The sequence below is a fragment of the Leptopilina boulardi genome, unplaced genomic scaffold, assembly GCF_019393585.1.
Source record: "Leptopilina boulardi isolate dan_hultmark-lab unplaced genomic scaffold, ZJU_Lbou_2.1 LbouV2_303, whole genome shotgun sequence".
NCBI lineage: Eukaryota > Metazoa > Arthropoda > Insecta > Hymenoptera > Figitidae > Leptopilina > Leptopilina boulardi.
The window spans coordinates 664,759-690,080 of NW_026137867.1; the positions used below are offsets into that span (position 1 = coordinate 664,759).

The 25,322-nt window shown below is 26.2% G+C and overlaps 1 protein-coding gene across 4 annotated transcripts in view; it reads left to right on the forward strand.

Moving 5' to 3' along the window:
• Positions 1-25,322, forward strand: part of LOC127282983 (metabotropic glutamate receptor 7-like) — a 248,951-nt gene that overhangs the window by 216,118 nt on the left and 7,511 nt on the right. For 3 of the 4 annotated variants that reach the window (XM_051307602.1, XM_051307604.1, XM_051307603.1), the window contains 10 exons: positions 5,748-5,902; positions 9,804-10,049; positions 11,462-11,617; positions 16,201-16,327; positions 16,754-16,840; positions 17,254-17,365; positions 21,236-21,459; positions 22,230-22,507; positions 22,767-23,071; positions 23,338-23,466. In XM_051307602.1, coding sequence (XP_051163559.1) covers positions 5,748-5,902; positions 9,804-10,049; positions 11,462-11,617; positions 16,201-16,327; positions 16,754-16,840; positions 17,254-17,365; positions 21,236-21,459; positions 22,230-22,507; positions 22,767-23,071; positions 23,338-23,466 — 1,819 coding nt within the window. The remainder of the gene's footprint in view (positions 1-5,747; positions 5,903-9,803; positions 10,050-11,461; positions 11,618-16,200; positions 16,328-16,753; positions 16,841-17,253; positions 17,366-21,235; positions 21,460-22,229; positions 22,508-22,766; positions 23,072-23,337; positions 23,467-25,322) is intronic. The other variant, XM_051307605.1, reaches the window with a different exon arrangement.

A 25,322-nucleotide genomic window follows, 5' to 3' on the forward strand; every position in this document is an offset into this window, starting at 1 on the left:
TTTTTTTGCTGCTAAATTTTGTTATATACAAAAAAAAAAATTGCAATGATTTTCGCAATTGAGTTTTCATTAATTTCTTGAAAATTATAAAAACACCTGTTGTACTGATGGAGGTTACGTGTGTGCTCTGTGGTCTGGCCACATACAAGCTGTTACTACTTGCTTTCATGATACTTAGTTCAAACTCGACTCTGTTTGTTTATACTCAGTTTTGTAAAGTTGTTATATATTACGAAACATCATATCTAATTTAGTTATTACCTGATAACTTTTATTAAAGAGTAAAGTTTCATTTTAACGGATGCACAAATGTCAGAATTTTTTTTTTCACGAGAATATTTTACATAAAATATTTTATTAAAATTGTCTCTTTTTTTGTAGAGGTTACTTTTTCTTTTTTTTCAACCAGATTTTTGAAAAGTTTGATTCTAAATAACTTTTACTACTGATAATAAAAGTTGATTGGTAAAATAAAAAAAAATTGTTAAATTCTGTCTGACTAAAAATCTGTTTTTACTACTGAAAGCAGAATTAGAAAGAAATTATTGAGCTTTATTTATTTTATTATTTAGATTATTTTAACTAAATTTTTTTTTGTCCGACTGAAATTGACTTTTACTACTGAGAACTTAAATTAATTTTATATAAAAACTAACTGTAATTTTTCTGGATTAGTAAAAAAAAAAATTTAACTTTCTGTCTGACTGTAAATCATGTCTGACCAAAAATGACGTGTACTACTGCCAGAAAAATATTTCAGAATGTACTGAAGAAAATTTATTTTTACTACTGAAACCAATAACAGAAAGAAAAATTTGTTTGACTATTACTGTATTTTACTACTTATAATTCAATAAAAAATTAAAACGATTTGTCTGACAGAAACTGACTTATACTACTGATTATATTAATAAAGTAATAATAAAAAATATATTCTGTCTGAATAAACATTGACCTGTTCTACTGTAAAATATTATAAAAATTCTCACAGAAACCTATTTTTACTACTAAAACTAAAAAAAAACAAAAATAAATAACATTTTGTCTGACTAAACTCGTTTTATACTACTGATATTAAAATAATCTTTATATTTATTTTATTTTATGTATTTAAAATATTTTGTCTGACTTAAATTGGTTTTGCTACTGATTATACAAAGTTAACTAAAAAATACACTGTCTGACTAAAATTATCTTTTACTACTTGTTAAAAAATTAAGAGAACATTTTATAATTTCCGTCTGACAAAATGGGGGTTTAACTACTAATAAATTACATTTAAAAATGTACTGTCTGACTAAAATTGACTTTTACTACTACGATACGAAACTAATAATTAGGATTTTTGAACTTTCACTTGTTTTTAAAAAAAAATATACAAACAATGGTTTGTCTGACATAAAATATATTTTACTACTGATTTTAGAAATATCAAAAGTTGAAATTGGCTGACTATAATTGATCTTTACTACTAATGTACTAATAATTTTCGAATTAAATGTATTCCGTCTGACTGGAACTGTCTTTCACTACTAATCATGTCTGACTAATACTGATCTTTACTACTGAAATACGAGACAAAAAATGTAAACAAATTGAAATTGTCTTTGCCTACAAATAAGAAAAATGATAAAAATTTAAAATTTTATGTCTGACTAAAACTATGTTTTACTACTGCTATTACAGTAAATAAATAATATTTTGTCTGACTGTAACGGTTTTTTACCACTTAATCTAAACTTAAATTACTTAATTGTAATTTTACTAAGAGTACACTGAAAAAAAATTTATTTGATTCAAATAATTCGTTACTTGACTCTTATCAAATAAATATTTACTTGAACCGAATAATTTTTAAAATCGCAAATAATTGAATTAAACAAACTGTATTTAAATCACTAATTTTTGTATTTAAAATAAATACAACTCAAAATAATAATTATTTTATACAACAAATATTTATTTGATACGGATAAATATTTATTTGCTACAGATAAATGTTTATTTGACACAGATAAATATTTACTTGATATACAGATAAATATTTATTTAATACAGATAAATATTTATTTAATACAGATAAATGTTTATTTCACACAGATAAATATTTACTTGATACAGATAAATATTTGTTTGCTATAGATAAATGTTTATTTCACACAAATAAATTTTTGTTTTTACTGTAAAATATATTTAATTACAAAAATAACATACATTTAAAAAGAAAAAATAGATATGGCATCAAATATATTCTCAATTTAAAAAAAAAATTTCTTTCTGTCGATGTAAATATAAAGTTTTTTTTTGTGAAAAAAAGAGGAAATAATAATATATAGACTTTATTGGAAATGACTTGTCCCTTTTGCGCGCTCGAAAAAAGACGCACGTTTTATGGCGTATGACGTGTGAGAGATGTGAATGTATGCATGAGATCATAGCCGGCCTGAAACAGATGGCATCAATAGACAGAAAATGAGCGAATATATATTGCTAATATATACGGAAAGAGAAGAGGGAAATATAGAATTTCACACCATTCGTATGTATGAAGTTATATATGAAGGGTTTTGAACATAACTTCCACGTTTACTGATCACTATAAAATCACAGTTACTGCCTCTCATGTCGTTCAAATTTACCGAATGAATACCAGTAAATAATATATATAACATATACAGTAAGAAAAGCTCCATGGTAGTCACAGCCCATGAGTGCGAGTGAGACAAACTTATGCGTAACGCATGCTTTCCTATGACTACCATGGTACTTTTCTTACTGTATATATTCATTTTTTTATATTTATATTACAACATTTCCAATCAATATTTTTCTAGTTTTTCTTTTCCAATTTTTTATTATCAATCATTTATTTTTTATTTATTAATATAGATACATTTTTTCTCTTTTTTTTTTATTTATGACGGGATTCGAACTCGAACCAGAAAATTGGAAGTCAGGCGCCTTAACCACTGAGCTAAATTAACACAATTATATTATAATAATATAATAATAATAAAATATAAAGACTATAATAATAAAAATAATACAATAAAAATAAAGAAAACGGTAAATTGATTTTATTTTTAAAAAAATATTGAATATTAATAAATAACTAATTGTAAAATTGATTCAATTGAAGAATAGAAAATTTTTATTTTTTTTTTTTCATCAAATTTTTCATTGTCGAACATATATATAGGTGTACACTTTGAAAGAGTACACGAGTCTTCCATTTTCAGCGTTCCATGTTCAATTCTTTAGTTTGAAATCTTTACAGATCCGTTTCGAGTGAAACTACATGGGCGCACAGACACCTTAAATCGAAAGGGTAGTTTACCTGATTTATGATCCTTTTTTTGCACAAGAGAGGCGAATTTGAAATTTGTCAAACTTCAACCCTTCATTCTTTTGATACTCAATTCAGGCAATGACGTTAAGTATCCCCACACATTTTTTTTTCTTTTCTTTTCTTTTTCTAAAAGTCAACTTGATTGAAGAAAAGAATAAGAGAACTTAAAGTGGCGGCCTAAAGGACTTTTCTTGAATCTTCGACATGGACACTTCTTGTGTCCGGCCTTTTTGGCGATAAATAACTGCAGTCGCCAGAAAAGCGTCACGAGCAGCAGACCATGAAAACGCCCATCGTATGAGAGAGAGAGGGGGGGGGGGGAAGAAAAAAAAATTAGAAAGAAAAAACAGATTCAGCTGATCGAGATATGTTATCGAATCCTCGTCTTTTTTTTTTGATTTTATTTTAACGGAGAGAAAACTTTACCTTGAAAGAGATTTCAAAAGGATGAGAAGTGGAAAATTGGAGATAAAAGAAAAAGAGCCGCATGAAATATATACAGATACAATTATACGAAATGAATGGTATATTATATGAATATTTATAAAATATAACAATTTCCTGTATATGAAAAAAAATTACTTTTTTCGAAATTTAATTTCATGTTTCAAAAGAAGAATATAAAAAAAGAAAAAAATTGCAATTTACCACAGTATTTGCCAGCAAAACTGAATTTATGTTCTAAAAATAATTTCCCAAAATAATAAAATAGAAAAAAAAATATATATATATATATATATAATAAAATTTTTTATTTAAATTAAATAAAAATTTATTTGGAACAAATAAATATTTATTTGGCTCTGAGACAAATATTTAATTTCTCCACATGTAGAGAAATAGTATCTGTAAATAGAATTGAAATTGTAATTAATAAAAATAAAAATAAAAAATTAAATACAAAATACACAATAAAATTAAAAATAAAATTAAAAATATAATTAAAGTATATAATTAAAAATAAAATTAAATAAATGACATATGAATTATATTTTACTCGGACGTTACAGTTTCGATAATTATTATTATATAATTACAGTATTATTTATAAATTTTTTTATGTTTTAATAATAAATAATAATTGAAAAAAATAAGAAAAAATTGAAATAAAGCAGAGAATTAATAAAGGAAAAATTCATAAAAAAAAAAAATAATAATAAATTCAATCGATTGTCAGCATATTTTCTTGGCAACGACTTATGAAAAGAGTGCCTTAATCATATTTCAATAAGATAGAAAAAAAATATGATTTTCAGGATTGTAGAAGAATTTCTTAACTTGTAAGAAACCAATTGACTTTTTTTTCTAAAAAAAAAAAAAAAAAAAAAGATAGCCTCTGGGCAATATTGATGTGCAGATAAAGGAAAAGTAATTTTAAATTAAATTATAAATTCTAGATTTCGTTCACTTTTGTACGTTGGAATATACATATAAAAGAAATAATTCTTCTTTTTTTTCCTAACGGTTAAAATAGCCCAAGATGCACTTCGAGGTACTTTCATTGATAATGAAAAAGGGAAGAGATTGAAAAGAGAGTAGAATGAAAAATCGAGAGAGAGAGAGAGAGAGAGAGAAAAAAAAAGTAGAATCTCTGTTAGTATATACATATATATGGTTGAGAATTTTCAATTTCTATTTTTAAAGGGAACAAAAATAAGCCTACATATTTGTCACATTTATTTTTTTCCATTTTAAAAATAAATTTAAAAATATTTTCTATTACAATTTGCCGAAGATTTTTTATTTAAAAATTTCAATTTTAATAATTAATAACATTTATAAAATAATTATTATTTGAGATTTTTTTTAGTTTTATTAATCACTTAATTGAGAATAGATTTTTTTTCCCCTTGCTGCCCATCTCAAAGTATTACCATTTATTTAAGTTAGATCTTATGTTGATCCTTCTATAATTGCCTTCCCTTCTCAAATCCCCCGACCTTTATTGATGATTGGCTCTCGAACATTTAATCCTTTCTCGACTTGTTGACGTTTCTACCCCCCACTGAAAATAGTGAGGAAATTATTTGATTTTACAAAAAAAAAAAAAAAAAAAAAAAAAGATTTCCCTTGATTTAAGAGTTACTTTTGAAAAATTATATATGGAAAAAGAATTTATTTCATTATATTGTATTTTTTTCAAAATTTTTCCGCTCAACAATAATTTACAATTTTAATTCCTGTTTTTTATATTTATTAATTTTTATCTATTTAATTATAATAATTTTTAGATATAATAAATATTTTTATATAATAATTCAGTTTTTAAAAATTTTTTCATTTAATTTTTTTTTAAATAAATAAAAAAAAAATTTGTATCTATAATAAAATTTGTTTTTAATAATTTAATAATTTTTAATAATTTGTTTTTCAAAAAGAATTTTTTGTTTTGTTTCAGAAAATTGTTGTACGCTACAATAAAGGCCAATCGGACAGGTCATTTTATGTGGATTGGCAGTGATTCCTGGGGAGCTAAAGCACATCCTGTCAAAGAACAAGAATTCGCCGCTGAAGGAGCAATCACTATCTTGCCTTTTAAAAATTCCCTCGAAGGTAACATTTTTACAATAACTTTATTTTTATTTTCTTCTTTGTATTTTTTTGTATTTTTTTTTTTTTTTTTTATGTTTAAAAGGCGAAAAGGAAAAAAAACTCTTAATCAAATTAAATATATATTTCCAATTGAATTATCATCGCAAAACTCAATTATAACTTTATTGTTAAATAGGTGAATATTAGATAAATTTTGAAACAAAATTAAATTCATTTTGTGTATACAAATTGACTATTAATTCATGTTTCTCATAATCTTCTACTATATATATATATATATATATATCTGTATTTTCAATTTTGTTCCTCTCTGTTTACAATTTACGTCAAAATTTATAATCATGCAATTTCTTTATTAGCTTTTAAAAACTTTTTGCAATTCGCCAAACCGCACGTTGTTTATACTTTCAAAGCTTGTAATATTCCCTCTTTTCCCTCGACTTTTCCCTGTGAATAATGTATACATGAAATGAATTTAAGCAAACTCGTGTAGAAAATAAAATCTGTTTCTCCACAGATAATAAACAAGTTTTTCATCTCTGCAAATATATTCTCCTCTTTTTATTTCCAAATAATATGGAATTTAAATGTTCTTCTTTTTATTTCCAAATAATAGTCCAATTTTTTTTTTCTGTTACTTCTATTTAAAGGAAAAAATTATTTATATTTATTGAAAAAAAATATATATTTTTTATAAATAAGAAAAAAAAATCTAAAATATTAGTAAATAATTAATTAATTTAAATAGTCATATATCAAGTTAATATTTAGTAATTTTGAAGAAAAATTATAAAATTACACCACTCGGTAAAAAAAAAAAACTGAAAATTCTATTTATTTTCTATTTTTTTTTCTCATTTCTAAGTCCAAGATTCAACGTCCATTGCTTTGCTCCAGTTACTCTGTTAACTATTTTGTCCCCCAGAGCGGTATCTAACCAAACCGTCCTTAGTGTAATTGAAAGTTTCACTTTGAGGGTAAAGAGTGTAATTTCTTCCTTATCAGATTAAAAACATTAATCATTTCAAGATGATGGTAAACGTAAATCCTTCCACTTTCTATTTTTTATATTATAAAAAAATTATTTTCCACAAAAAATCTATATTTTAATTCTTTATCATCTTTACGTACAATGAAATATTATTAAAATAATATAATGATAATAATAATAATAAAAAGTACATTTTTGAAAATAAAAAAATATTTTCAAACATGTTAGAATTGAAACAAAAAATTTTTTTTTTGATTTTCGATGAAACTTAAAATTAATTCAATAATTAGAAATAATGAAAAAATAATTTCAAAAGAAGGTTTCAATTTGACTTTTTGATTAAGGGGTCTACCCACTTTAGACGCGCTAAAATGAAGGCTGTTTTCCAGAATTTTTCTGAGTGGTTTATATTATAAATATTGACATATAAGTTGTTAGACTAAAGAAATACACTCCCGAAATACATGAAAAAATTTTTGTTATTTGTTTTTGTAAATTTTATCTGCTTGCAAATGGTAGTTGAAAAAAAAATCCCCCAAAAAAGATGGGTCCAGGCTGTTGATGAAATCTCTGACATGAATTGTCCGAAACCATAAAATCAAAAAGTTTTAGATTCAGTGTGGTAATAGCTATTGCGCATATCAAGGGATTTTTTATTTTGGCAAAATTTACAAAATGGCGGATATTTTTAAAAAAAACTAACACACGGTTTTCTTTAATTTTTCGAAAAATGTCCGCCATTTTGTCAATTTTGCAAAAATAAAAAATCCCTTGATATGCGCAATAGCTATTAACACACCGAATCTAAAACTTTTTGATTTTTTGGTTTCGGACAATCCATGTCAGAGATTTCATCAACAGCGTGGACCCATCTTTTTTGGGGGATTTTTTTTTCAACTACCATTTGCAAGCATATAAAATTTACAAAAACAAATAACAAAAATTTTTTCATGTATTTCGGGAGTGTATTTCTTTAGTCTAACAACTTATATGTCAATATTTATAATATAAACCACTCAGAAAAATTCTGGAAGACAGCCTTCATTTTAGCGCGTCTAAAGTGGGTAGACCCCTTAAATGAAAACTTCAAACAAAAGTGATAAATTGAAGTTTAATTGGAAATAATGGAAAAATACAATTTCAAACACAAAACAATTTGGAAAGAAAAAATTTTTTTTTTTTTTTTTGTTGATTGAAACAGAACTTGAAATTCTTTCACAATAGTTAAAAAGTTCTATTTGTGAAGAAATTAAAAGAGTACGACGTTTTTTGAAAATAAAAAAAATTTATTTCACTGGAATAATGGAGAAAAATGGGGATTTCAGTATCATAAAAAAGTCTCTAACAAGAACTTTCTTCATCAAAAAAAAAAAAAAAAAAAAGGAAAACTATAACACTGTCAGTTAGTTTAGAAATACATGAACTGTGATGAATTTTTAAAAATTTTATTCACATCTCGATAAACTAAAAATTCTGCTATTTCAAGACGGATAAAATTCTTTTGAATTATTTCTTCTTTATGAAAAATTTAATTAATTCATTGCTGTTAGAAAAAGCGCTACCGCTTGTCTTTTATTAATTTATTTCCATGTTTTAATAATTATCGGATTTTTTTTTATTATTAATAATTTTTCAAATTTATATTTACATTTAATTATTATTTATTTTTATTTTGAATGAAATTTTTAATTATTTTTTTATTTTTCAGTATCGTGTGATTAATTTTTATTCTGATGATTATGTAATATTCTCCATAATGATGCGGTTGGATAATATAATTCATAGAATTACTTACAACAGATATATATAAACTGGACCAGGCGTGAGACATTTCAGATGCAGATTCTCTGAATTGTTTACGGTTATCCTCTAGAGAGCCGTTAATCGGCATGTAATTATTCGAGGTCACATGACACTTTCCTAATCTATCATTCATATCATTAATTTGCAACATCAAGTTGCGACGCCCTGAAGGGTCGAGTTAGGTACTAATTTTGAATTATTATGATCAACACAAACAACTATTAATCATGACTCAATTCTATGATATATAAAACAATACAAATGTTTTTACATTTATCATTCATATTAATTTCACAATCATTTTTCTTGTCTTCAACTTATTTTTTTTTAGCTATTATTAATTTATTATTTATTTATTTTTACTTTCACTTTTGGAATACTGAATTAGAAAATGTTTGATACATACAAAAAATATATATGGACCTACAATGGACCAAAGAGGACAAAGAAATTTCAAAATTTTCGAAATATCAAAAATTTCTTAACTCATAATTTGATGGCATTAAAGATTTAATGCTATTTATAATTAAATAATTGAACGTTGGAAATAAAATATAAAATGGAAAAAAAAAAAATTGAAATCTGTGGGAAATCAACGATTCAATAGATAAGCATTATGATTTGTCGTCTTGAGAAAATGAGAATAAAATTTTGCAGATGATCGAAATAATGAAATTTGGCAAAAGAGAGCGCATTGTCAATAATCTTAAAGAGATGGATGTGCGATATCAAATTTTATTAGGAATCGATTCGTTTAAAATGCAAAATCATGAAAACGCTTGCTGGCAATTCCGTCGAGACGTGATTATAAAATTCTGTCTATATATATATATATATATAAAAAGGTCGATTTATTCGTTGACCCCTGTTAATTTGAGGTTGCACTAAATATTTATAGAACTAACTCCTTCCTGTTATTCAAAATTTTGCCCTTATTACATTTACAAATTTATTAAAAAAAAAAAAAAAAACAAATTTCTAAAAAGTCAATTATTGCATTTTATTTTAAATTGTTATTCGGCAGACTATTCTAATTGGGTTTTTTCCTTTTTCAGATATACCTGAATATATTACAAAAGTTTTAATTGAAAAAATTATTTTTTGTAGGTTTCGACAAGTACTACAACAGTCTGCGTCCACGAATGAATGACGAATGTGGAAACCAAGCTGAACAAAATGTGGAGCATCCAACTTTGCCGGGAAAAATAGTTAATTGTCGAAATCTTTGGTTCCGTGAATTTTGGCAACAGCATCATCGTTGTACATTTGGACCGAAAAAAGATGGAAAACCACAGTGCACGGGCAAGGAGCAATTAAGAAATTATGAACAAGAAGGATTGGTACCTTTCGTTGGTAAAAAAAAAAAAAAAAACTTATTTTATTTATTAAGATCAAAAATTTTATTTATAAATTAATTAATATTGAAATTCAAAAAAATAAGTTTTAATATTATTTTATTCTTTTTTAATGATTTATTATTATTTAATTTTCACAGGCAAGAGAGTAGATCAAAAAAAAATTTTTTTTTTTTCTTAATGTAAAAGCAATTGTGTTAATGGATTCAAAAATTAGTCTTAGGTGAACGATAAATTTCTTTAATTTGCTCGACAATTTATTCACACTTTGTGAGTTGAATATTATTCACAGAAGGGAAATACATTTTCCTATTACTATAAAATTTACGCCATTTACTTGGCTTCAGTGTGGCAAAAGTTTACTGCGTAATTTCAATTTTGTTACCCTGTTTTCGTCCCAAGAGTTTTAAGCACACGCTACTGTCACACAACCTATGGGTTCACATTTTCGAATCGTGAGCCATTCACAATTCTGAGTGGCACGTTTCAAAATTTTATGTTTCACTTTATGACTGCCAAGGTGTGTCACGCCTTTAGAATAAGGTATTCATTAGACTTAAGATGCAGCTGGCGTGGAAGTTTTTATGTTGAGACTTTTATACAAAAGGATTTGAAGAAAAAAAAATCATTTTTCAATCATTGACTAAATTTCCATTCATATATAGAACTAAATTTTTTTTAAATATTTGCTAAAAAATCAGAAAAAAATTATGTTTTATTAAATTTAATTAATATTTTTTGATAAATATTGTTAGAATATTTTTTTGGGACGCAAAAAAGATTGTATTTAAGAAAAAGTAAATTTGCTATTTTATTTGAACATTCTCTTTATTTAGTGTTCTCGAAAAAATACTTTCTTTTTAAGCAGTGAATTTTTTAGTTCTACATATCTACACCCGCCCGGATTCTTTTTTCCCTTTTTTTTCACATGAAAACGCTTTGTCTACCCTTATCTCTTTCTTCTTTTGAAAAGCTCAGTTCTTCTAGTGATCATTATCGTTCTCGTTGTGTCTCGAATTCAGTATTTCTCTAAACTATCCTCAAACCTTCGTGTCTCTCTCTCTTTCTCTCTGTCTCTTTTTCTCAACTTGACACCAATATTTTCACATCCTTTTACTTCTTCCGCTTCGGGTTTTCTTTTAGCCACTTCTATCTCACATCCTTATCCAATTATCCTTTAAACTTTCATTCATTTCGTCATTTTAAAGACATATTATTTTTTTTTCCATTGATAAATCTACTTCCCGTAAATTGATGATCGAAGAAGGATTTTTTTTCCCCTCTTTCTCAATTAATATATTTTATTTAGGAAAATTTTTTTAAATTAACAATATTTTTTATATTTTATTATACAAAATTGAGTACAATTTTAGAGAAATGATATTGAATTTTTTTTTTTATTTTTTACAGTGGATGCTGTTTATGCAATGGCTCATGGGATTCATAATCTGATTGAGGACGTGTGTGTCGAAACCGACGAATCCGAACATTATTTATGTGACAGTTTGAAACCTGCACCCCGGGGGCAACAACTTTTGCAATATATTCGTAACGTCACTTTTATAGGTAAGTGAAAACTTTTTCTTTAACAAATTTATATGTTCATGTCTAATGAAAATTAATTTTATTTTCATTAACAGAAAAATAAAAAATTATCAATCGAACAGGAAAAATAATTATATATACAAATTAATTTATTTTTATCAATATTATTCGAAGGTTAATCAACGAAAATTCAAACTTGCTCTTTATCTCTCGCCTTGATTAATTATCACCGTCCTTTCAACTTTTGTTCTGACATTAAGAATGTAGAACCATTAGGAAGAAAAGAAAGGTTCGTTAATTTCGTGCTCTTTTTTTCTCCCTTCTCCCTCTCGCTTTTTCATTAAACGACGGTCCAATGTGATCAATGTTTAAATAACTATGCTGTCTTCTCTCCAAGAACAATTGTTCTTTAATCAATATTGCACTTTTGCCTTTATTTGCCAAAAAAAAAGGAATTCTCAATTTCGTTAAATATTAGCGTGGTAAATATTACCACTTACCGCTCTCTGCAGAACTCCAATTTCATGAAAAGTAAACACAAAAGCTAAGTAAACGGTGGACTCTTTTTTTATGACAAAAGACGTCGTAAATTATTTCAATGCCAATACATAAAATTCTGTATAATTACCTCGCTCTTATCGTGAATATATTTTTTCCCCTTGAATTAAATTTATATTTTGGGAAAATGTGTCTTTCTCTTTATATTTTACTTTCATATTTATTATAATAATTAAATTTTTTACAATTTTGCATAACTGTTGAAGATTAAAAAGGGAATTTTAAAAAAATACTTTTTTTTCTAAATGATAACAAATAAAATTGTAATTACCACACTATAAATTACAAGCTAACAGTAATCAATGATCATACAAACTAGAGAAATACGTACTGAATGTTTGCCGACTGATAGGTGTGATCAGACATCAAAGGCTTTCAAACATTCCTTTTTCAATCACTTTTTTGATTCAAAAATAGTATGTTTTCCATCATTTTTTTAATGTTTATTTAAAAAAAAATTCAACTCCTCTGTTAATAACTTTTCTAATCTTTCTATTTTGTAAATAAAAAATTTTTTATCATAAATAATAAAACCAAAATAAATAATTTATATTAAACATTACATTTTTTTCATTAAATTTAAAAAGAAAAATTATTAAACACATTTTTTTTTAAAAAATAGTAAATATATTTTTTACAGGTAAAATATCGAAACCTAAATAAATTTCCATTACTTTCTATATAAATACATAATAGTGACGGGCCATGGGATATTTACGTGTTTCGTTTATCTGAAAAAAGAGGCCAAAAAAAAGGAAAATTCGAGATTTTTCCTACCTTTTCACATGACTCGTGTCGAATTGCTAAAAAGCATGTCCTTTACAATAGGAAAAAAAGCCCCACGCCAGTCACTTGGCACTTGGAAAGAAAAATGATGGATTTCGATAGGAAAAAATTACGAGAGCTTTATAGTATCGTCCAATTCATCGTTCACACATAACACACGATGAAAATAGGTTCATTGTCGAAATAACGACCCCAATGTCACTTTATATATATATATATTGAATATATTTTCCTACGCCATCACAACTTGGCATTGTATTTATTATTCGTTTCGCAAGTAATTTCCCTTCCACTTTGCCGAGCAGTTTCATTTCCCACGAGGATAGTCGTTTGTCAAACTCTATATAGAGACAAAGAAAAATTAGTGCACCAAAGATATATAATTTACTATTTACTATTATCGGGTTTTATTTGAAATATTGAAATAATTTTTTTTTTTTTAATTTTTCTTCTTACTAAAAGATGATAATCTTTTGTTATAATAAATAGAAAAAAAAATGATAGATAACATTTGTCATCTATATAAAATTGATTGGCAACATTTATTTCATCAGGATTTTCTTATTGATAAGAAATCAAATTTATATTTTTCATAGTTTTCTACGCTAAATTGAGGATCAATTTAGTTTCCCAATTTTCAAAGTGGAGGCAATTATTAACGTTACAACGAGGCAGTAAACGAATCATGCCCTAAAATTTCCAAATTCGCATTAATATCAGAAACCCATGTAACCAATAAGCCTTGATCGTTATACCTCCGTACAAAATGAACGTTTTAATTACAATATGTGTTAAATTCCTTTAAATCCAATTATGATGAGATTAAAATTTATAGGTCATTCTTGAACCCTTTAAATGCTTCTTGAATAAATTTAGCACCAATAACAACAAAATATATATATATATATATTTTATTATAGTAAATAAAATTTATTTTTTTTCAGTTTTATTAAATTTATCAAGCTTCAATTTAAATATTAATTTTGTATATTAACTTTCTTGAGAATTTATAAACTCAAAGTAGTAAATTATTCCCGATGATTCATCTTCTCGATTAGCATTTCGAAAGCATAAAGTGTTTACTCAAAATTCATCATTTTATGAAAACTAATAAATTTTCTTAAGGAAGTCAACTCTTGGGCGAGTAACATAAAAAGGATTTTATCTAAATGAAATTCTTTTCTGCTACTATCCATTGTAAACGAATTCCTTTTACCGCAAATAACTACTTCTAGAAAATCAATATTATATATACTTTATTTGAAATTTATAAAGAAAATTTGTTTATTAATTTCAATTCTTCGAATATTTTTTTTTTTTTTGTCTTCAATAGCAAATTTACAATTACACTCCATTAGTTGAAAATTTGCCATTATCAAACGAAATAATTGATTTAAAAAAAAGGAGGAAAAGTTTAATCTGATAATTTTTGCATTAATATGCGCATTGCTTCTTCTAATTGAATTTCTTTTTTCCATATGTGAGGGAAAATTCAGATTTAGGTGTTTCGACATCCTTTTTACAGTTGATACGATTTACTTCAAAATTTAATTAAATGCAAAAGTAGAAAAAAGCAGGTTAAGCAGAATATGAAATAAAATCAAAAAAATTATCAATCTCTTTCTTTGTTATTTTTCCTCTCTTTTTTCCGAAGCACAAATAAATGTTTTAAAATTAAAAATATTCACTGCACAACGAAGACTTAAATTTTCCATGAAAACACTTTTACTTCTTATATTAAAAGTACTCGAAAAAAATACATTTTCATTTCTAATCAACTTTTTATAAATTAAACTTTCATTTTTTTAAAAAATAGAACTGAAATTTATTGTCAATTACAATCGATTGGAAAAGGTGAGAGGAACATTCAAAAAAAAAAGAAAGAAAGAAAAACATGTAAATTTCAAACCAAGTAAATTTATTTCTGAACTAAAATGTCGCTGGGGAAACAGTTAATTTTCAAGAACGACTAATGGACGAGCCGGTTACATTTATTTTTCTCTATCCTTTGACTTTTCTTTAGGGAATTTTCTCCCCCAAAAAAACATTTGTTACAAACTTGTATTTTTGTTTACCCAAAGCGTTTTATTATACGAAAATAATTAAGTTTTCCGCAAGAAGTAATTTTCTCGCTAAAGAAAATATTGTGTAGGAGATTTGTGTGGAACTCGAATTTTTTTAAAAAATTTTTATTATATTTATATAATATTATTATATCAAGCAAAAAAAAGGAGCACAGTTGCGTTTTGTAAAAAAAAAATTCATTCTAGTCGATGGTTTTTCTGTTCGTGTCTCTCGACAGCCATAAATTTTTATGCATATGTTTATGGCTCAACATTTTCTTCTGGGATGGTAAAAAATATAGGGCACAAACCAAAAAGCATTATTTTTTCGATGCATATGTTGTCACGGTTATAATTTAATTCTCAATATTTATAAAATACTTTAATTTTTTCAATATTTATTAAGAATATTACAAAATTGTCAATATGCGCACAATTTATTTTTGTATAATAATTTCTCAAATATTGCATGAGAAAAACACATCTATTGTTCTTTTTTTAATTAAATTTTTGAAATAGAAGAGAATTTTATAATTAGGAAAAGGAAATTAAGAAATTTTTTAAAATTCTTTTTCTATATTTCGTTGTCTTATTTGTTGAAAAAATCATTATTAAAATCTAACAATGTTCGTGCAATTTCATGAATAAAAGTGGTTTTTGCTTCTTTGTGCTTTATATATATATATATTTATTTTAACAGAAATTCTGTTCAGCGGAAGTGAATTGAAAGTGACATGGAAATCTTTGATTTGGTAGGGTTTCGAAAAGGCTGAATTGTTCTGCGTAAATAGGACGAGTGATTCAATTGTTGGAGCAATCTAAATTATTTATCGATCCAAAGTTACTTCACTCTTGTTCGATTTCAGTTAACGTTGGATGGTTATATTTTTTCTCTCTATTTTTTTTTTCATCTCAGGTCGAATTCTGACGCCTAGAACTTTTGTTGCATTTCGTATGAGGGAAAAAATCAAAAGAAAAAGAATTCAAAAAATTTCCATAATTTATTTTTTATTTATATTTTGTTTCCGATTTAAAAACAATTCTTTTTTTTATTCATTTAGTTGAATTTGATTAAATAAATTGAGAGTATGATAACAATTTTGTTTTGCTCACTGTTTTAGAGAATGATCTCTATTCCAGAGTGAAACCTTATTTTCTGTGACTGAAATTTTTTTTTTTTTTTTTTTTTTGTTTTAGGTCGACAAGAGACTGAAATTAGATTTAACGCCGATGGCGATGCCTACGGATATTACAACATTTATCAATATCAACGTGGTGAAGAAGGGCGATTCAATTATACGCTGATTGGCACTTGGAAAGAAGTGTAAGAAAATTTATGACACTTGCATTTTAAATTGTATTTAAGAATTTTTTTAAAAATTAATTTTAATCGAAAAAGATTGTAAAGAATTGGATAGAATTTTAAAAATCATATCCAATTGTTTAACAAAATTTTTCTATTTTTTTTAATTATTTATATTTAAAAATATTTTTCATACGTTAAATTATTTTTCTTTTGTTTGTTTATTTTATTTTTATCAAATTTTTTAATTTTAACAAAAAAAATGCAAATTTTTGCAACAACAACAAAAAAAAAAACTGGAAATTAAATATTAAAACTTCAAATTTTATGGTAAATTTTCTCCAACATCCGTATAAATATTTAAAAATAAAATCCATTTTCCATTGGTGAATTTTTTTTATCGTGAATTCTAAAATCAGTAACGTTTAATGAAACAAAACATTCCAGGTTTCCTTTCAGTATACCCTCCATGAAAAAAACAGAACACAAAAATGCTACCAGTGGAAAAGATTCTTTTGTGGCTTCATATAACAGGTGAACCTGATAACTGTTTGTTTCAAATAACATATATAAAAAAAAAAAAAAATTTTTAGAACCCAGTCAAATACAAAAAAAGTCAGAAATGAAAAAACCTAACAAATAATTCTAGAAATTTTTAATTCCATTGTTATAATGGACGTACAATAAATAATAAATCTATTCACTGCGGTCTAGAATCGAGAAAAGAAAAAAAAAAATTTTTTTAATTTTTAATGTTTTGTTACATATTTTGTTTATTTTATTTATTAATTTATTTTATAAAAATGAAAAATATATTAAAAAATGGTTATGAACCTTTTTTTCATAATGTAGAACTTAAAATGGAATAAAAAATTAAAATGCAACTAAATATGTGGTGGAGAAAAAATTGATTTCTAACGATTTTTTTTTTTATTATTAATATGTAGATTGGACTTCGATGTCAATTTGACTGAATGGGTTACCGGTTCTGGTGAGGTTCATATTCCCCGTAGTACTTGCAGCGATGATTGTCCTTTGGGACACGTTCGTAATTTTCAAGTGAGTAAACCATATATTTTTCAGTGTCTTACGTAAACTCATTTTATCAAGCTTTTTTCTTCTCGAAAATTCTAGTCTTATTGTTTTTTCGAAAAAAAAAAATTATTTATAAAATTAGTTAACCAAAGAAACAAAAAATTTGATTTATTTATAATTTTCCTTTTTTTTATTTTAATTTTTTAAAAAATTAATTCTTTTCTTTTTCAGTTAAAAGTAATTTTTTTTTAAAAGTAAACAATTTTATTATTTTTCTCAATTAAGATAATAAAATCTTTATTTTTTTTTCAACCATTTTCAATTTTCAATTCATTTTGACAATACATGGATTTCTCCGCTTTGTTGGGGAGAGTTATGTGTATTTTATAGCGGCACAGGGCACTTGTGCGATAACTGTCGGATAATCGCAGAGGCTTGTGTAAATGTGGGGGTTTTGGTGAGAGGGGTGCGCAAGATCGTTTGCCAGGTGAAATGGTCCCATAAATTCGTGCCAGTTCCTTTTCTCCTCTATTCACTCTAATCGCAGCGAAACACGTTCGAACTTTAACTTCCTTATTTACAAGAGACAAAACCAATCGATTGCTATAGAAGAAGAAGAATGGAAGTATAGAAAAAGCAAAAGAAGCGAGATTATTCAACAAAGCCAAAAGAGAAATACGCAAAAGTCTGTTGCAGGAGGTCAAACTTGTAAATTTATAAGAAAACTTTTTCAAGCTTAGTGTGTTCAGATAATCTAATAGAAAAGTACTATAACTAAAATTTGTTTGCAACTTTTAAAGTGAGTTCAATTTATGAAAAGTTTCATTTAAGGGACATGTTACAACTTCAAGTTTATTTATTCACTCTTTTTATATTCTGAAAAGCTGATAATATTTTTAATTTTTACTCAAATTAAATAATTAAAAAAAAAATTTATTTTTTTCCATACAAAAAAAAATAGATTTGAAAAGTTTTATTTTCTCTTAATGTTTTATTCTCGAGATTATTCTATTCTCGAATGGCGTCACTCTGTCGCTTCAATAAACAATGGAACCGCTTGTATTTGCGGGTTACGAGATCATAAACTGAATGAGTATCATGTGGAACTTTGTATTTGACTATACGGAAAATATTAATATATTATTACTCTCTCTCTCTCTCGTAATATTAATTTAAAAATTATTAACTCTAAAAATGAACATTGAAATTTTTAGAATGAAAAAATTTTGTATTCAAAATATTGTAGTTAGTAGCAACGCAGTTTGTTATTTCATTGTTTTACTTTTTTTTTTATTAATTAATAAAATTCTATTTACAAAATAATAATAATAAACAAAAACATTTTTGAATATTCAATTTATTGAAAAAAATTTTTATAATTGAATAAAAATGGGATATTTTTTTTTATATATAATTTGAACAATTTCAATTCTATTGTTCTGTGTAGCTAATTTTGTGACAAATTGTCGAGATAATTTAACAGCTGGTTTCTTCGAAAGTCGAGTGCAATATATTCAAACCGCAATAATCGAAGTTACTGTTAGTGTTTCAAATGTTGTTTACTCCCCTTTGGCGGATTTTCCTCCGAGTTGGAGAGTGAGTTGTTTCCTGTTTCAACATTAACGTCTGTCGATTTGCTTAACTTGAAAACCGGAAGGAAAGCTCAACTCTTATATCTTCCCTTTTTAATATCGCCTTTAAATTGATAGAATTCTTTTGACATTTCGTTAAATCGAAATTCTTTTTAAGATATATTTCATAAAAATGACCTTATTTTTCTATTTTATAAAATAATACAAAAACTTATTTCTGTTTTATTTAAAAAAAAAAAAAAAAAAAAAACTCGGATTATAAAGTTATTTAAATGTTTTTTTTCTATTAAACAATAACTATTGTTGAGGAAAAATCCAAGAACTATGTACTTTCTCAGTAAATAAAACAATAAAATTTTCTTGATAAATCGACGAGAAAAATGATTTTTAAAAAAGTTTCTTCTGAGGGATATTTTCTATATATATATATCCGACATAGAAAAATTGTACCACATCATCTTCTTTGGCTGAATATGTCTTTTTTTCTCTACTTCCAATTTACTTTAATATCGTTGATGCCCGAGAAAACCTGTAGGAAAAACGATATTCCTGATATACAAGACGATGACAGTTTTCCTCCCCCCATCGAAAAATTTTTCCAAGTTGTGATATTGTGTGTAAAGCCGTGTGGCGATGCAATTCGTTTGCAGTCAGCAAAATCATATCATAAAATATGTCTCGCCAAAAAAAAAAGAAAATAAAAAAACAAGATTGCTTTTATTATATGGATAAGTAAAAATATCTTGTTCGATATATTTATTTGAAAAATGAATAATAGTAGTAAAGCAGAAAAAATCAATATAATTTAATTTGAAAATAAAATGACACTTTGATCACAGGACCATATAAACCAAGGGGACTAATTATGGCTTGACTCTCAACTCACCTGAAAGTTTTGTTCTTTGAACAATGCGAGAACTATATATACGTGTATATATCAAGAATTCTCTCTCACACACACACACATATATATATAGATCAAGTAAATGGCTACAATGATATGCTCGTAATTTTCGTGATTCGCTTTAGGCAGTAATTCGCGAATCTATTGACAACCGTGATTTTATCGCCAATATCCGTACTGACATATGATGCCCCTTTACTTCATGTTCCTATTCTCTATATGCTTGGAATGTGGGTTCTCACAAATTGATGCAATTTACTTCGTTTTATCCTCGAAACGTATGGGTCTTTAGGATATCATTACAATAAAACTCTCTCAGAAAGCAGGATTTTATAAAAGTGTTTCTCTAGGAAAAGATTTTTCTCTTTTCAAATAAATATATTTTGTATGTACTCCAAAATAGAAAATTTCGTAGAAATAGAACAATATCGAAAAAAATAAGAAAAAATATAAAATTATTAAAAAAATCTTTACTGATAGAAAACTATTCGCAATCGATCATCACAAGAATTCATATATATATATATGGAGACCGAAAAAAGAAAAAAAATCACGTTTTTTTATCCCATTTTCCGAATGGTCTATTATAGCATTCAGGATACTATTGAGAGGATTCTTGTTAAAAAAAAAACTTGTAAGAGCAGAGGGTCTCGTTTTATTCAATATCGGTTAGGGAAGCAGGAAATATTTCATTGAGATTTCCGAGTACCACACGTTTTCTATCCATTGACCACCTCTATCTCTCTCGAGACACAAAATGAGATCTGCATTTTATTCGTCTTTGAGATACGCTACCGAATTTCCCTCCTCCAAAAAGTGATGAGATTCTTTTTCATGAGAAATTTTTGCTTCTTTTTTTTATTTTATTCCATAGAAAACCTGTCGTTGACTATTTTCATGAACCTATAGGTCGTTCCCTTGAGTATCTTTTCTTCTCTTCTCGCATATATACACATCTACATATATGTGTGTGTTGATATAAATTTATGTATGTATGCATAATATGTACTTACATTGAAAAGCTAAAGCTCTCACTCGAGGGATGGAACAAGCTCTATATATATATATATAGGGATATAACTTATGGATACAGAGATCATTGCTACAACTATATAATTTAAATAATTTTCCTCTCAAAAATAGTAAGAGTTTAAATTTTTTTAATTTAATTTTTTTTCTCTCTATTCCCAATAATATTTGGCGTCATATTTTATTTGAAACATTTGTAGGAAATATTTTATTTTCTTTTTTTTAATGTTCACTACTGGAACACGTTCTTCACTTTGGAATATATTTCTGTGAAATATTTTAGAAAAATTCAAAAGGAAAAAAATTTTAGGAATATATTGGAATAATTTAAAAAAAAAGAAATCAAAATAGTTTTGTCTTTTTTTTTAGGAAGCCTGCTGCTGGAGCTGTGTGCAATGTCCTCAAGAAGCTTTCGTTTTTAATGACTCGTGTCAAAGGTGTGCTGATGGTTATGCACCAAATGATAATAAAACAAGTTGTATAAAATTAACACCTGAGGTTATTCCCTGGACGAGTCCTTGGGCAATAGTTCCTCTCGCTTATGCTTCTATTGGAATTTTCAGTACTCTCTTTACAACTGCAGTTTTTATTCGGTAAGTCACTGTTTTTTTTTGTTTTTTTTTCTTGAAAAGTTTTTCAATAATAAAATTTCACTTTCTCTCTTAAAACGTAACGTTAAAAATTTTTTTTTTTTATTCAATTTAATCAATTTGAATTGAATTAAAAATTAAATAGTTTGAATATCTGCAAATAGTTATAAAAAAAAGTGTTCTTTAAAGAAAACAGGAGTTTTAATTTTATTTTTAGAACTTGAAGTGTAAATTAGAATTTATTTTATAGGTCAGTACGACTCGCGTGAAAGAAACTTGAAATTGACCTCAATAATTTTAATTATAAATTTTCTTAACTAATTGACAAGGTGTGATTTTCACGCGGGTAAATTAACACTCGAGCGTTAGTTTTCTCGAGAGTACTCTCGCGTAACATAGATCAATTAACACAACTCTTGCCAAGTGAGAAGGATATAAATTAAATCATAAACATAAGCTCTTGAATTCATTTTTCACGTTTAAAAAAAATTCTATTCTTCCTTCGGAATCTTTTCGTTGAAAAAAAAAAAAATGTTCAAATTGTCAATTTAAATAAAAAGTAATTAATGAAATTGATTAAAAATAAATTTCTTATTGTAAAAAAATAGATATTTCCAAAAAAAAAAAGTAATTTTCCTCTTTGATTAAACGCGATTTTATTTTTTTGTTCAACTATTTTCTGGTTTGACTTGTAAAACAAACGCGAAATGTCGGAAAAACCGAGGGATAACTGTGCGTTAATGGTCTTGGATTATTATTTCTGTCGAGAACAGGTACAACAGAACTCCAGTAATCATGGCCTCTGGTCGTGAACTCTGCTACGTGCTTTTGGTTGGTATCCTTTCCTGCTATGGGATGAGCTTCATAATTCTCAGTAAGCCAACATTCTGGAATTGCACCTACTTGCGAATTGGTCTCGGTCTCTGCTTAAGCATTTGCTATAGTGCAATTCTAACAAAAACCAACCGCATATCCAGAATTTTCAACGAGGGTCGTCAAATGAAAAGACCTTCATTCACTTCACCGAAAAGTCAAGTGGCAATCACTATCGGTGAGACATTTTTATTTCTAATAATTCAAATCATATACAAAAATAAAGTCAAAATTTTTCATCAAAAAAAATATAATTTCAACTAAATAATTTAATTTTTAAAAAATTTTCTAAGAAAATTAAATAAAAAAAATATTTTTTTATTTAAAATAATCATGTAAAGTATTATTTAACTTTGTGAATACCGCGTGGGAAATCTGAGGAAAATCGTGAAAATGAATGGAGAGCTCCGAATTATGTAACACCCGTCTTTGTACAGGGCTTACTGCAGTTCAATTGGTTGGTGCTATTTTTTGGCTAATAATTGAACCACCGGATATCAAGGAAATTCATCCATATCCCCTGACAGCAGTACTTACATGTCGTGTATCAACTTTCTCTCTTATGATGTCATTGGTCTACAATATGTTTCTCATTCTTATGTGTACATTATACGCATTCAAGACACGAAAAATTCCAGAAAATTTTAACGAAGCTAAATATATTGGATTCACGATGTATTCCACCTGTATCGTGTGGTTGGCTTTCGTTCCAATTTATTTTGGAACCAATAATGACTATAAGGTTTAATTATTTTTCTCTCTCTATCTTTGTATTTTTGAATTTACTTCCAATTAAATTAATTTTTGAGAATGCTCTTTTTTTATATTCAAAAAATTTATGGAATAATTAAAAATTTTCTATTTTTAAAATAAATATTTTTTGAATTCAATTAAATGTTAATTATAAAAAAGTACAGCAGTAAATTGTCGTTGATTTTTAATTTTCTGTTGCATTTCTATAAGACGCGAATGTAATTATTAAATAACACAGAAAGTTTTCTTTTACAGATACAGATAGCTAGTATGTGCATGTGCATCAACATCTCAGCGACTGTTGCTCTTGGCTGCCTTTTATCTCCGAAGGTGTACCTGGTGCTATTTCAACCTTACAAAAATGTCAGATCCGGTCAATCTCATGTAAGTTTTGCACGCTCTCATAACTTGCGGGGCAAAAAAAAAAATTTTTTTTTTTTTTTTTTTTTCTTTATTCGTCCTTCGCGTACATTTTTTGTCAAGAGAGGTGACGTGCTTGATATCTCTTCTAGACGATTATTCACTCTGCCAAAAAGCACGTTCAAACTTACATTAAAACTTCAAATGCGATAAGCCTTGCAGATTACTTTTCTTTAGTAGGGTGTGTAAGCTCTCTTCCAGTTATTATCGTAATTTCAATCTACTTCCTCGATTTGAGAAAAGAAATTTTCTTTTGCGCCTTCGATGAACGAAATCATATAAAAAGTTTCTTTTTTCTGTCACAAGAACATTAATATTATTTTCTCTAAATGACGTCATAGAAAAGTTTATTTTTCATGTGGAAAAAAAAATAGAAATCTTATAAATTCTTTATGTTCTTCAAATTTTATAATTTTTATATTGAATATATTTTTGTATTATTTAATATTATTAGTAGAATTCAAATTACAAATTACTTTTGTTTAAAAAAAAAAGTTTAGTAAAATATATACACAAAATTGCATCAGCTGAATAAGAAAAAAAACTTTCTCATAAAACATCTGATCTGGATAAGGGCGGGACCAGAAGCTGTCGAATAAGAATAAATCACAAGGTGCAGGGCAGTTCGGAATATCAGGATATAGAATATAAATTGTTGATTGCCTCCATACCATTTGGCACAAACTTTGATGATGTGAGTGTATATATATATATGTACATCCTGTATATATAATATATCGATAATCTCATATACATTTCTATATACGTGGAATTTTAAACTTGTAGTTCGAAAATGTAACTTACTGGTTGGAGATGAGAGAGCAAGTTATACAGAAAAGTTTTCGGCAAGGCTGTACTGTAATAAATTTTATTTGCTACATAACACAAACACTTGAAATTTTATAAGGAAAAACAAGACATTGCTTTTGTAGTAAATATTACATTTAAAAAAAAATATTTTCATAAATAAATAATTAAATAATACTAAATAATTAAATTAAATAAATTTTTAAATATACAATTTCAATAAATGGTAGGTACAATTAAAAAACAAATATTTGACTTTTTCAAAAATTTATTTTCAAGTCAATTTCAAAAAGTAGCAGATATAATTAAATATTGCGATTATTTTTTTGTTAAATTTTTAGAAAATAATTTAACATTAACTATGTCTACTTGGTAGTCCATATATTTTTGTTTCTTTAAAATTTTATAAAAAGAAATGATTTATCAATTTAGTTCAAAAAATATTTATATATAGTGAGTCTATAAATTTTGGATGAAATCCGATCATATCCAGATTTTTCACTCTTTCTCTCGATCTCTTTGCTTAAAAAAACTTTTCTCCATACCCTAATAAGATTTGTAATCTTCCTTTTGCCATATTTTGTTCTTGATCAAAATTCCCATTTTCCATCCTATTTTCAAACTCGTTTCGATCCTTCGATTTACACTGATCGGTGTGATTTTTCAATCCAGGAACAGGAATTTCACTTCCGCATAGATTGCATATCAAACTGACTTTCTTCATCATCTAAAAAATAAATTTCCATCATTAAAATTCTTAAATTAATTATTAATCTTAAATTGAATTATTTTGTAATTTAAAAAATTTTTTTAGAATCGAAGAATAGAATTAGTAAACATGATAATTTTTTTTGTATTGATTTGCACTTCTTATTTTGTCCGTCATCGTCATATTTTTGATAGGACTTTTTTAATGACCAACACAGTTCCTGACCTAAATTTAGAAATGATGGAGTAAATTGCAGAGATGAGTGTTCGCTTTTATTCAATGCCAATAGAAATTTATTCCCGCA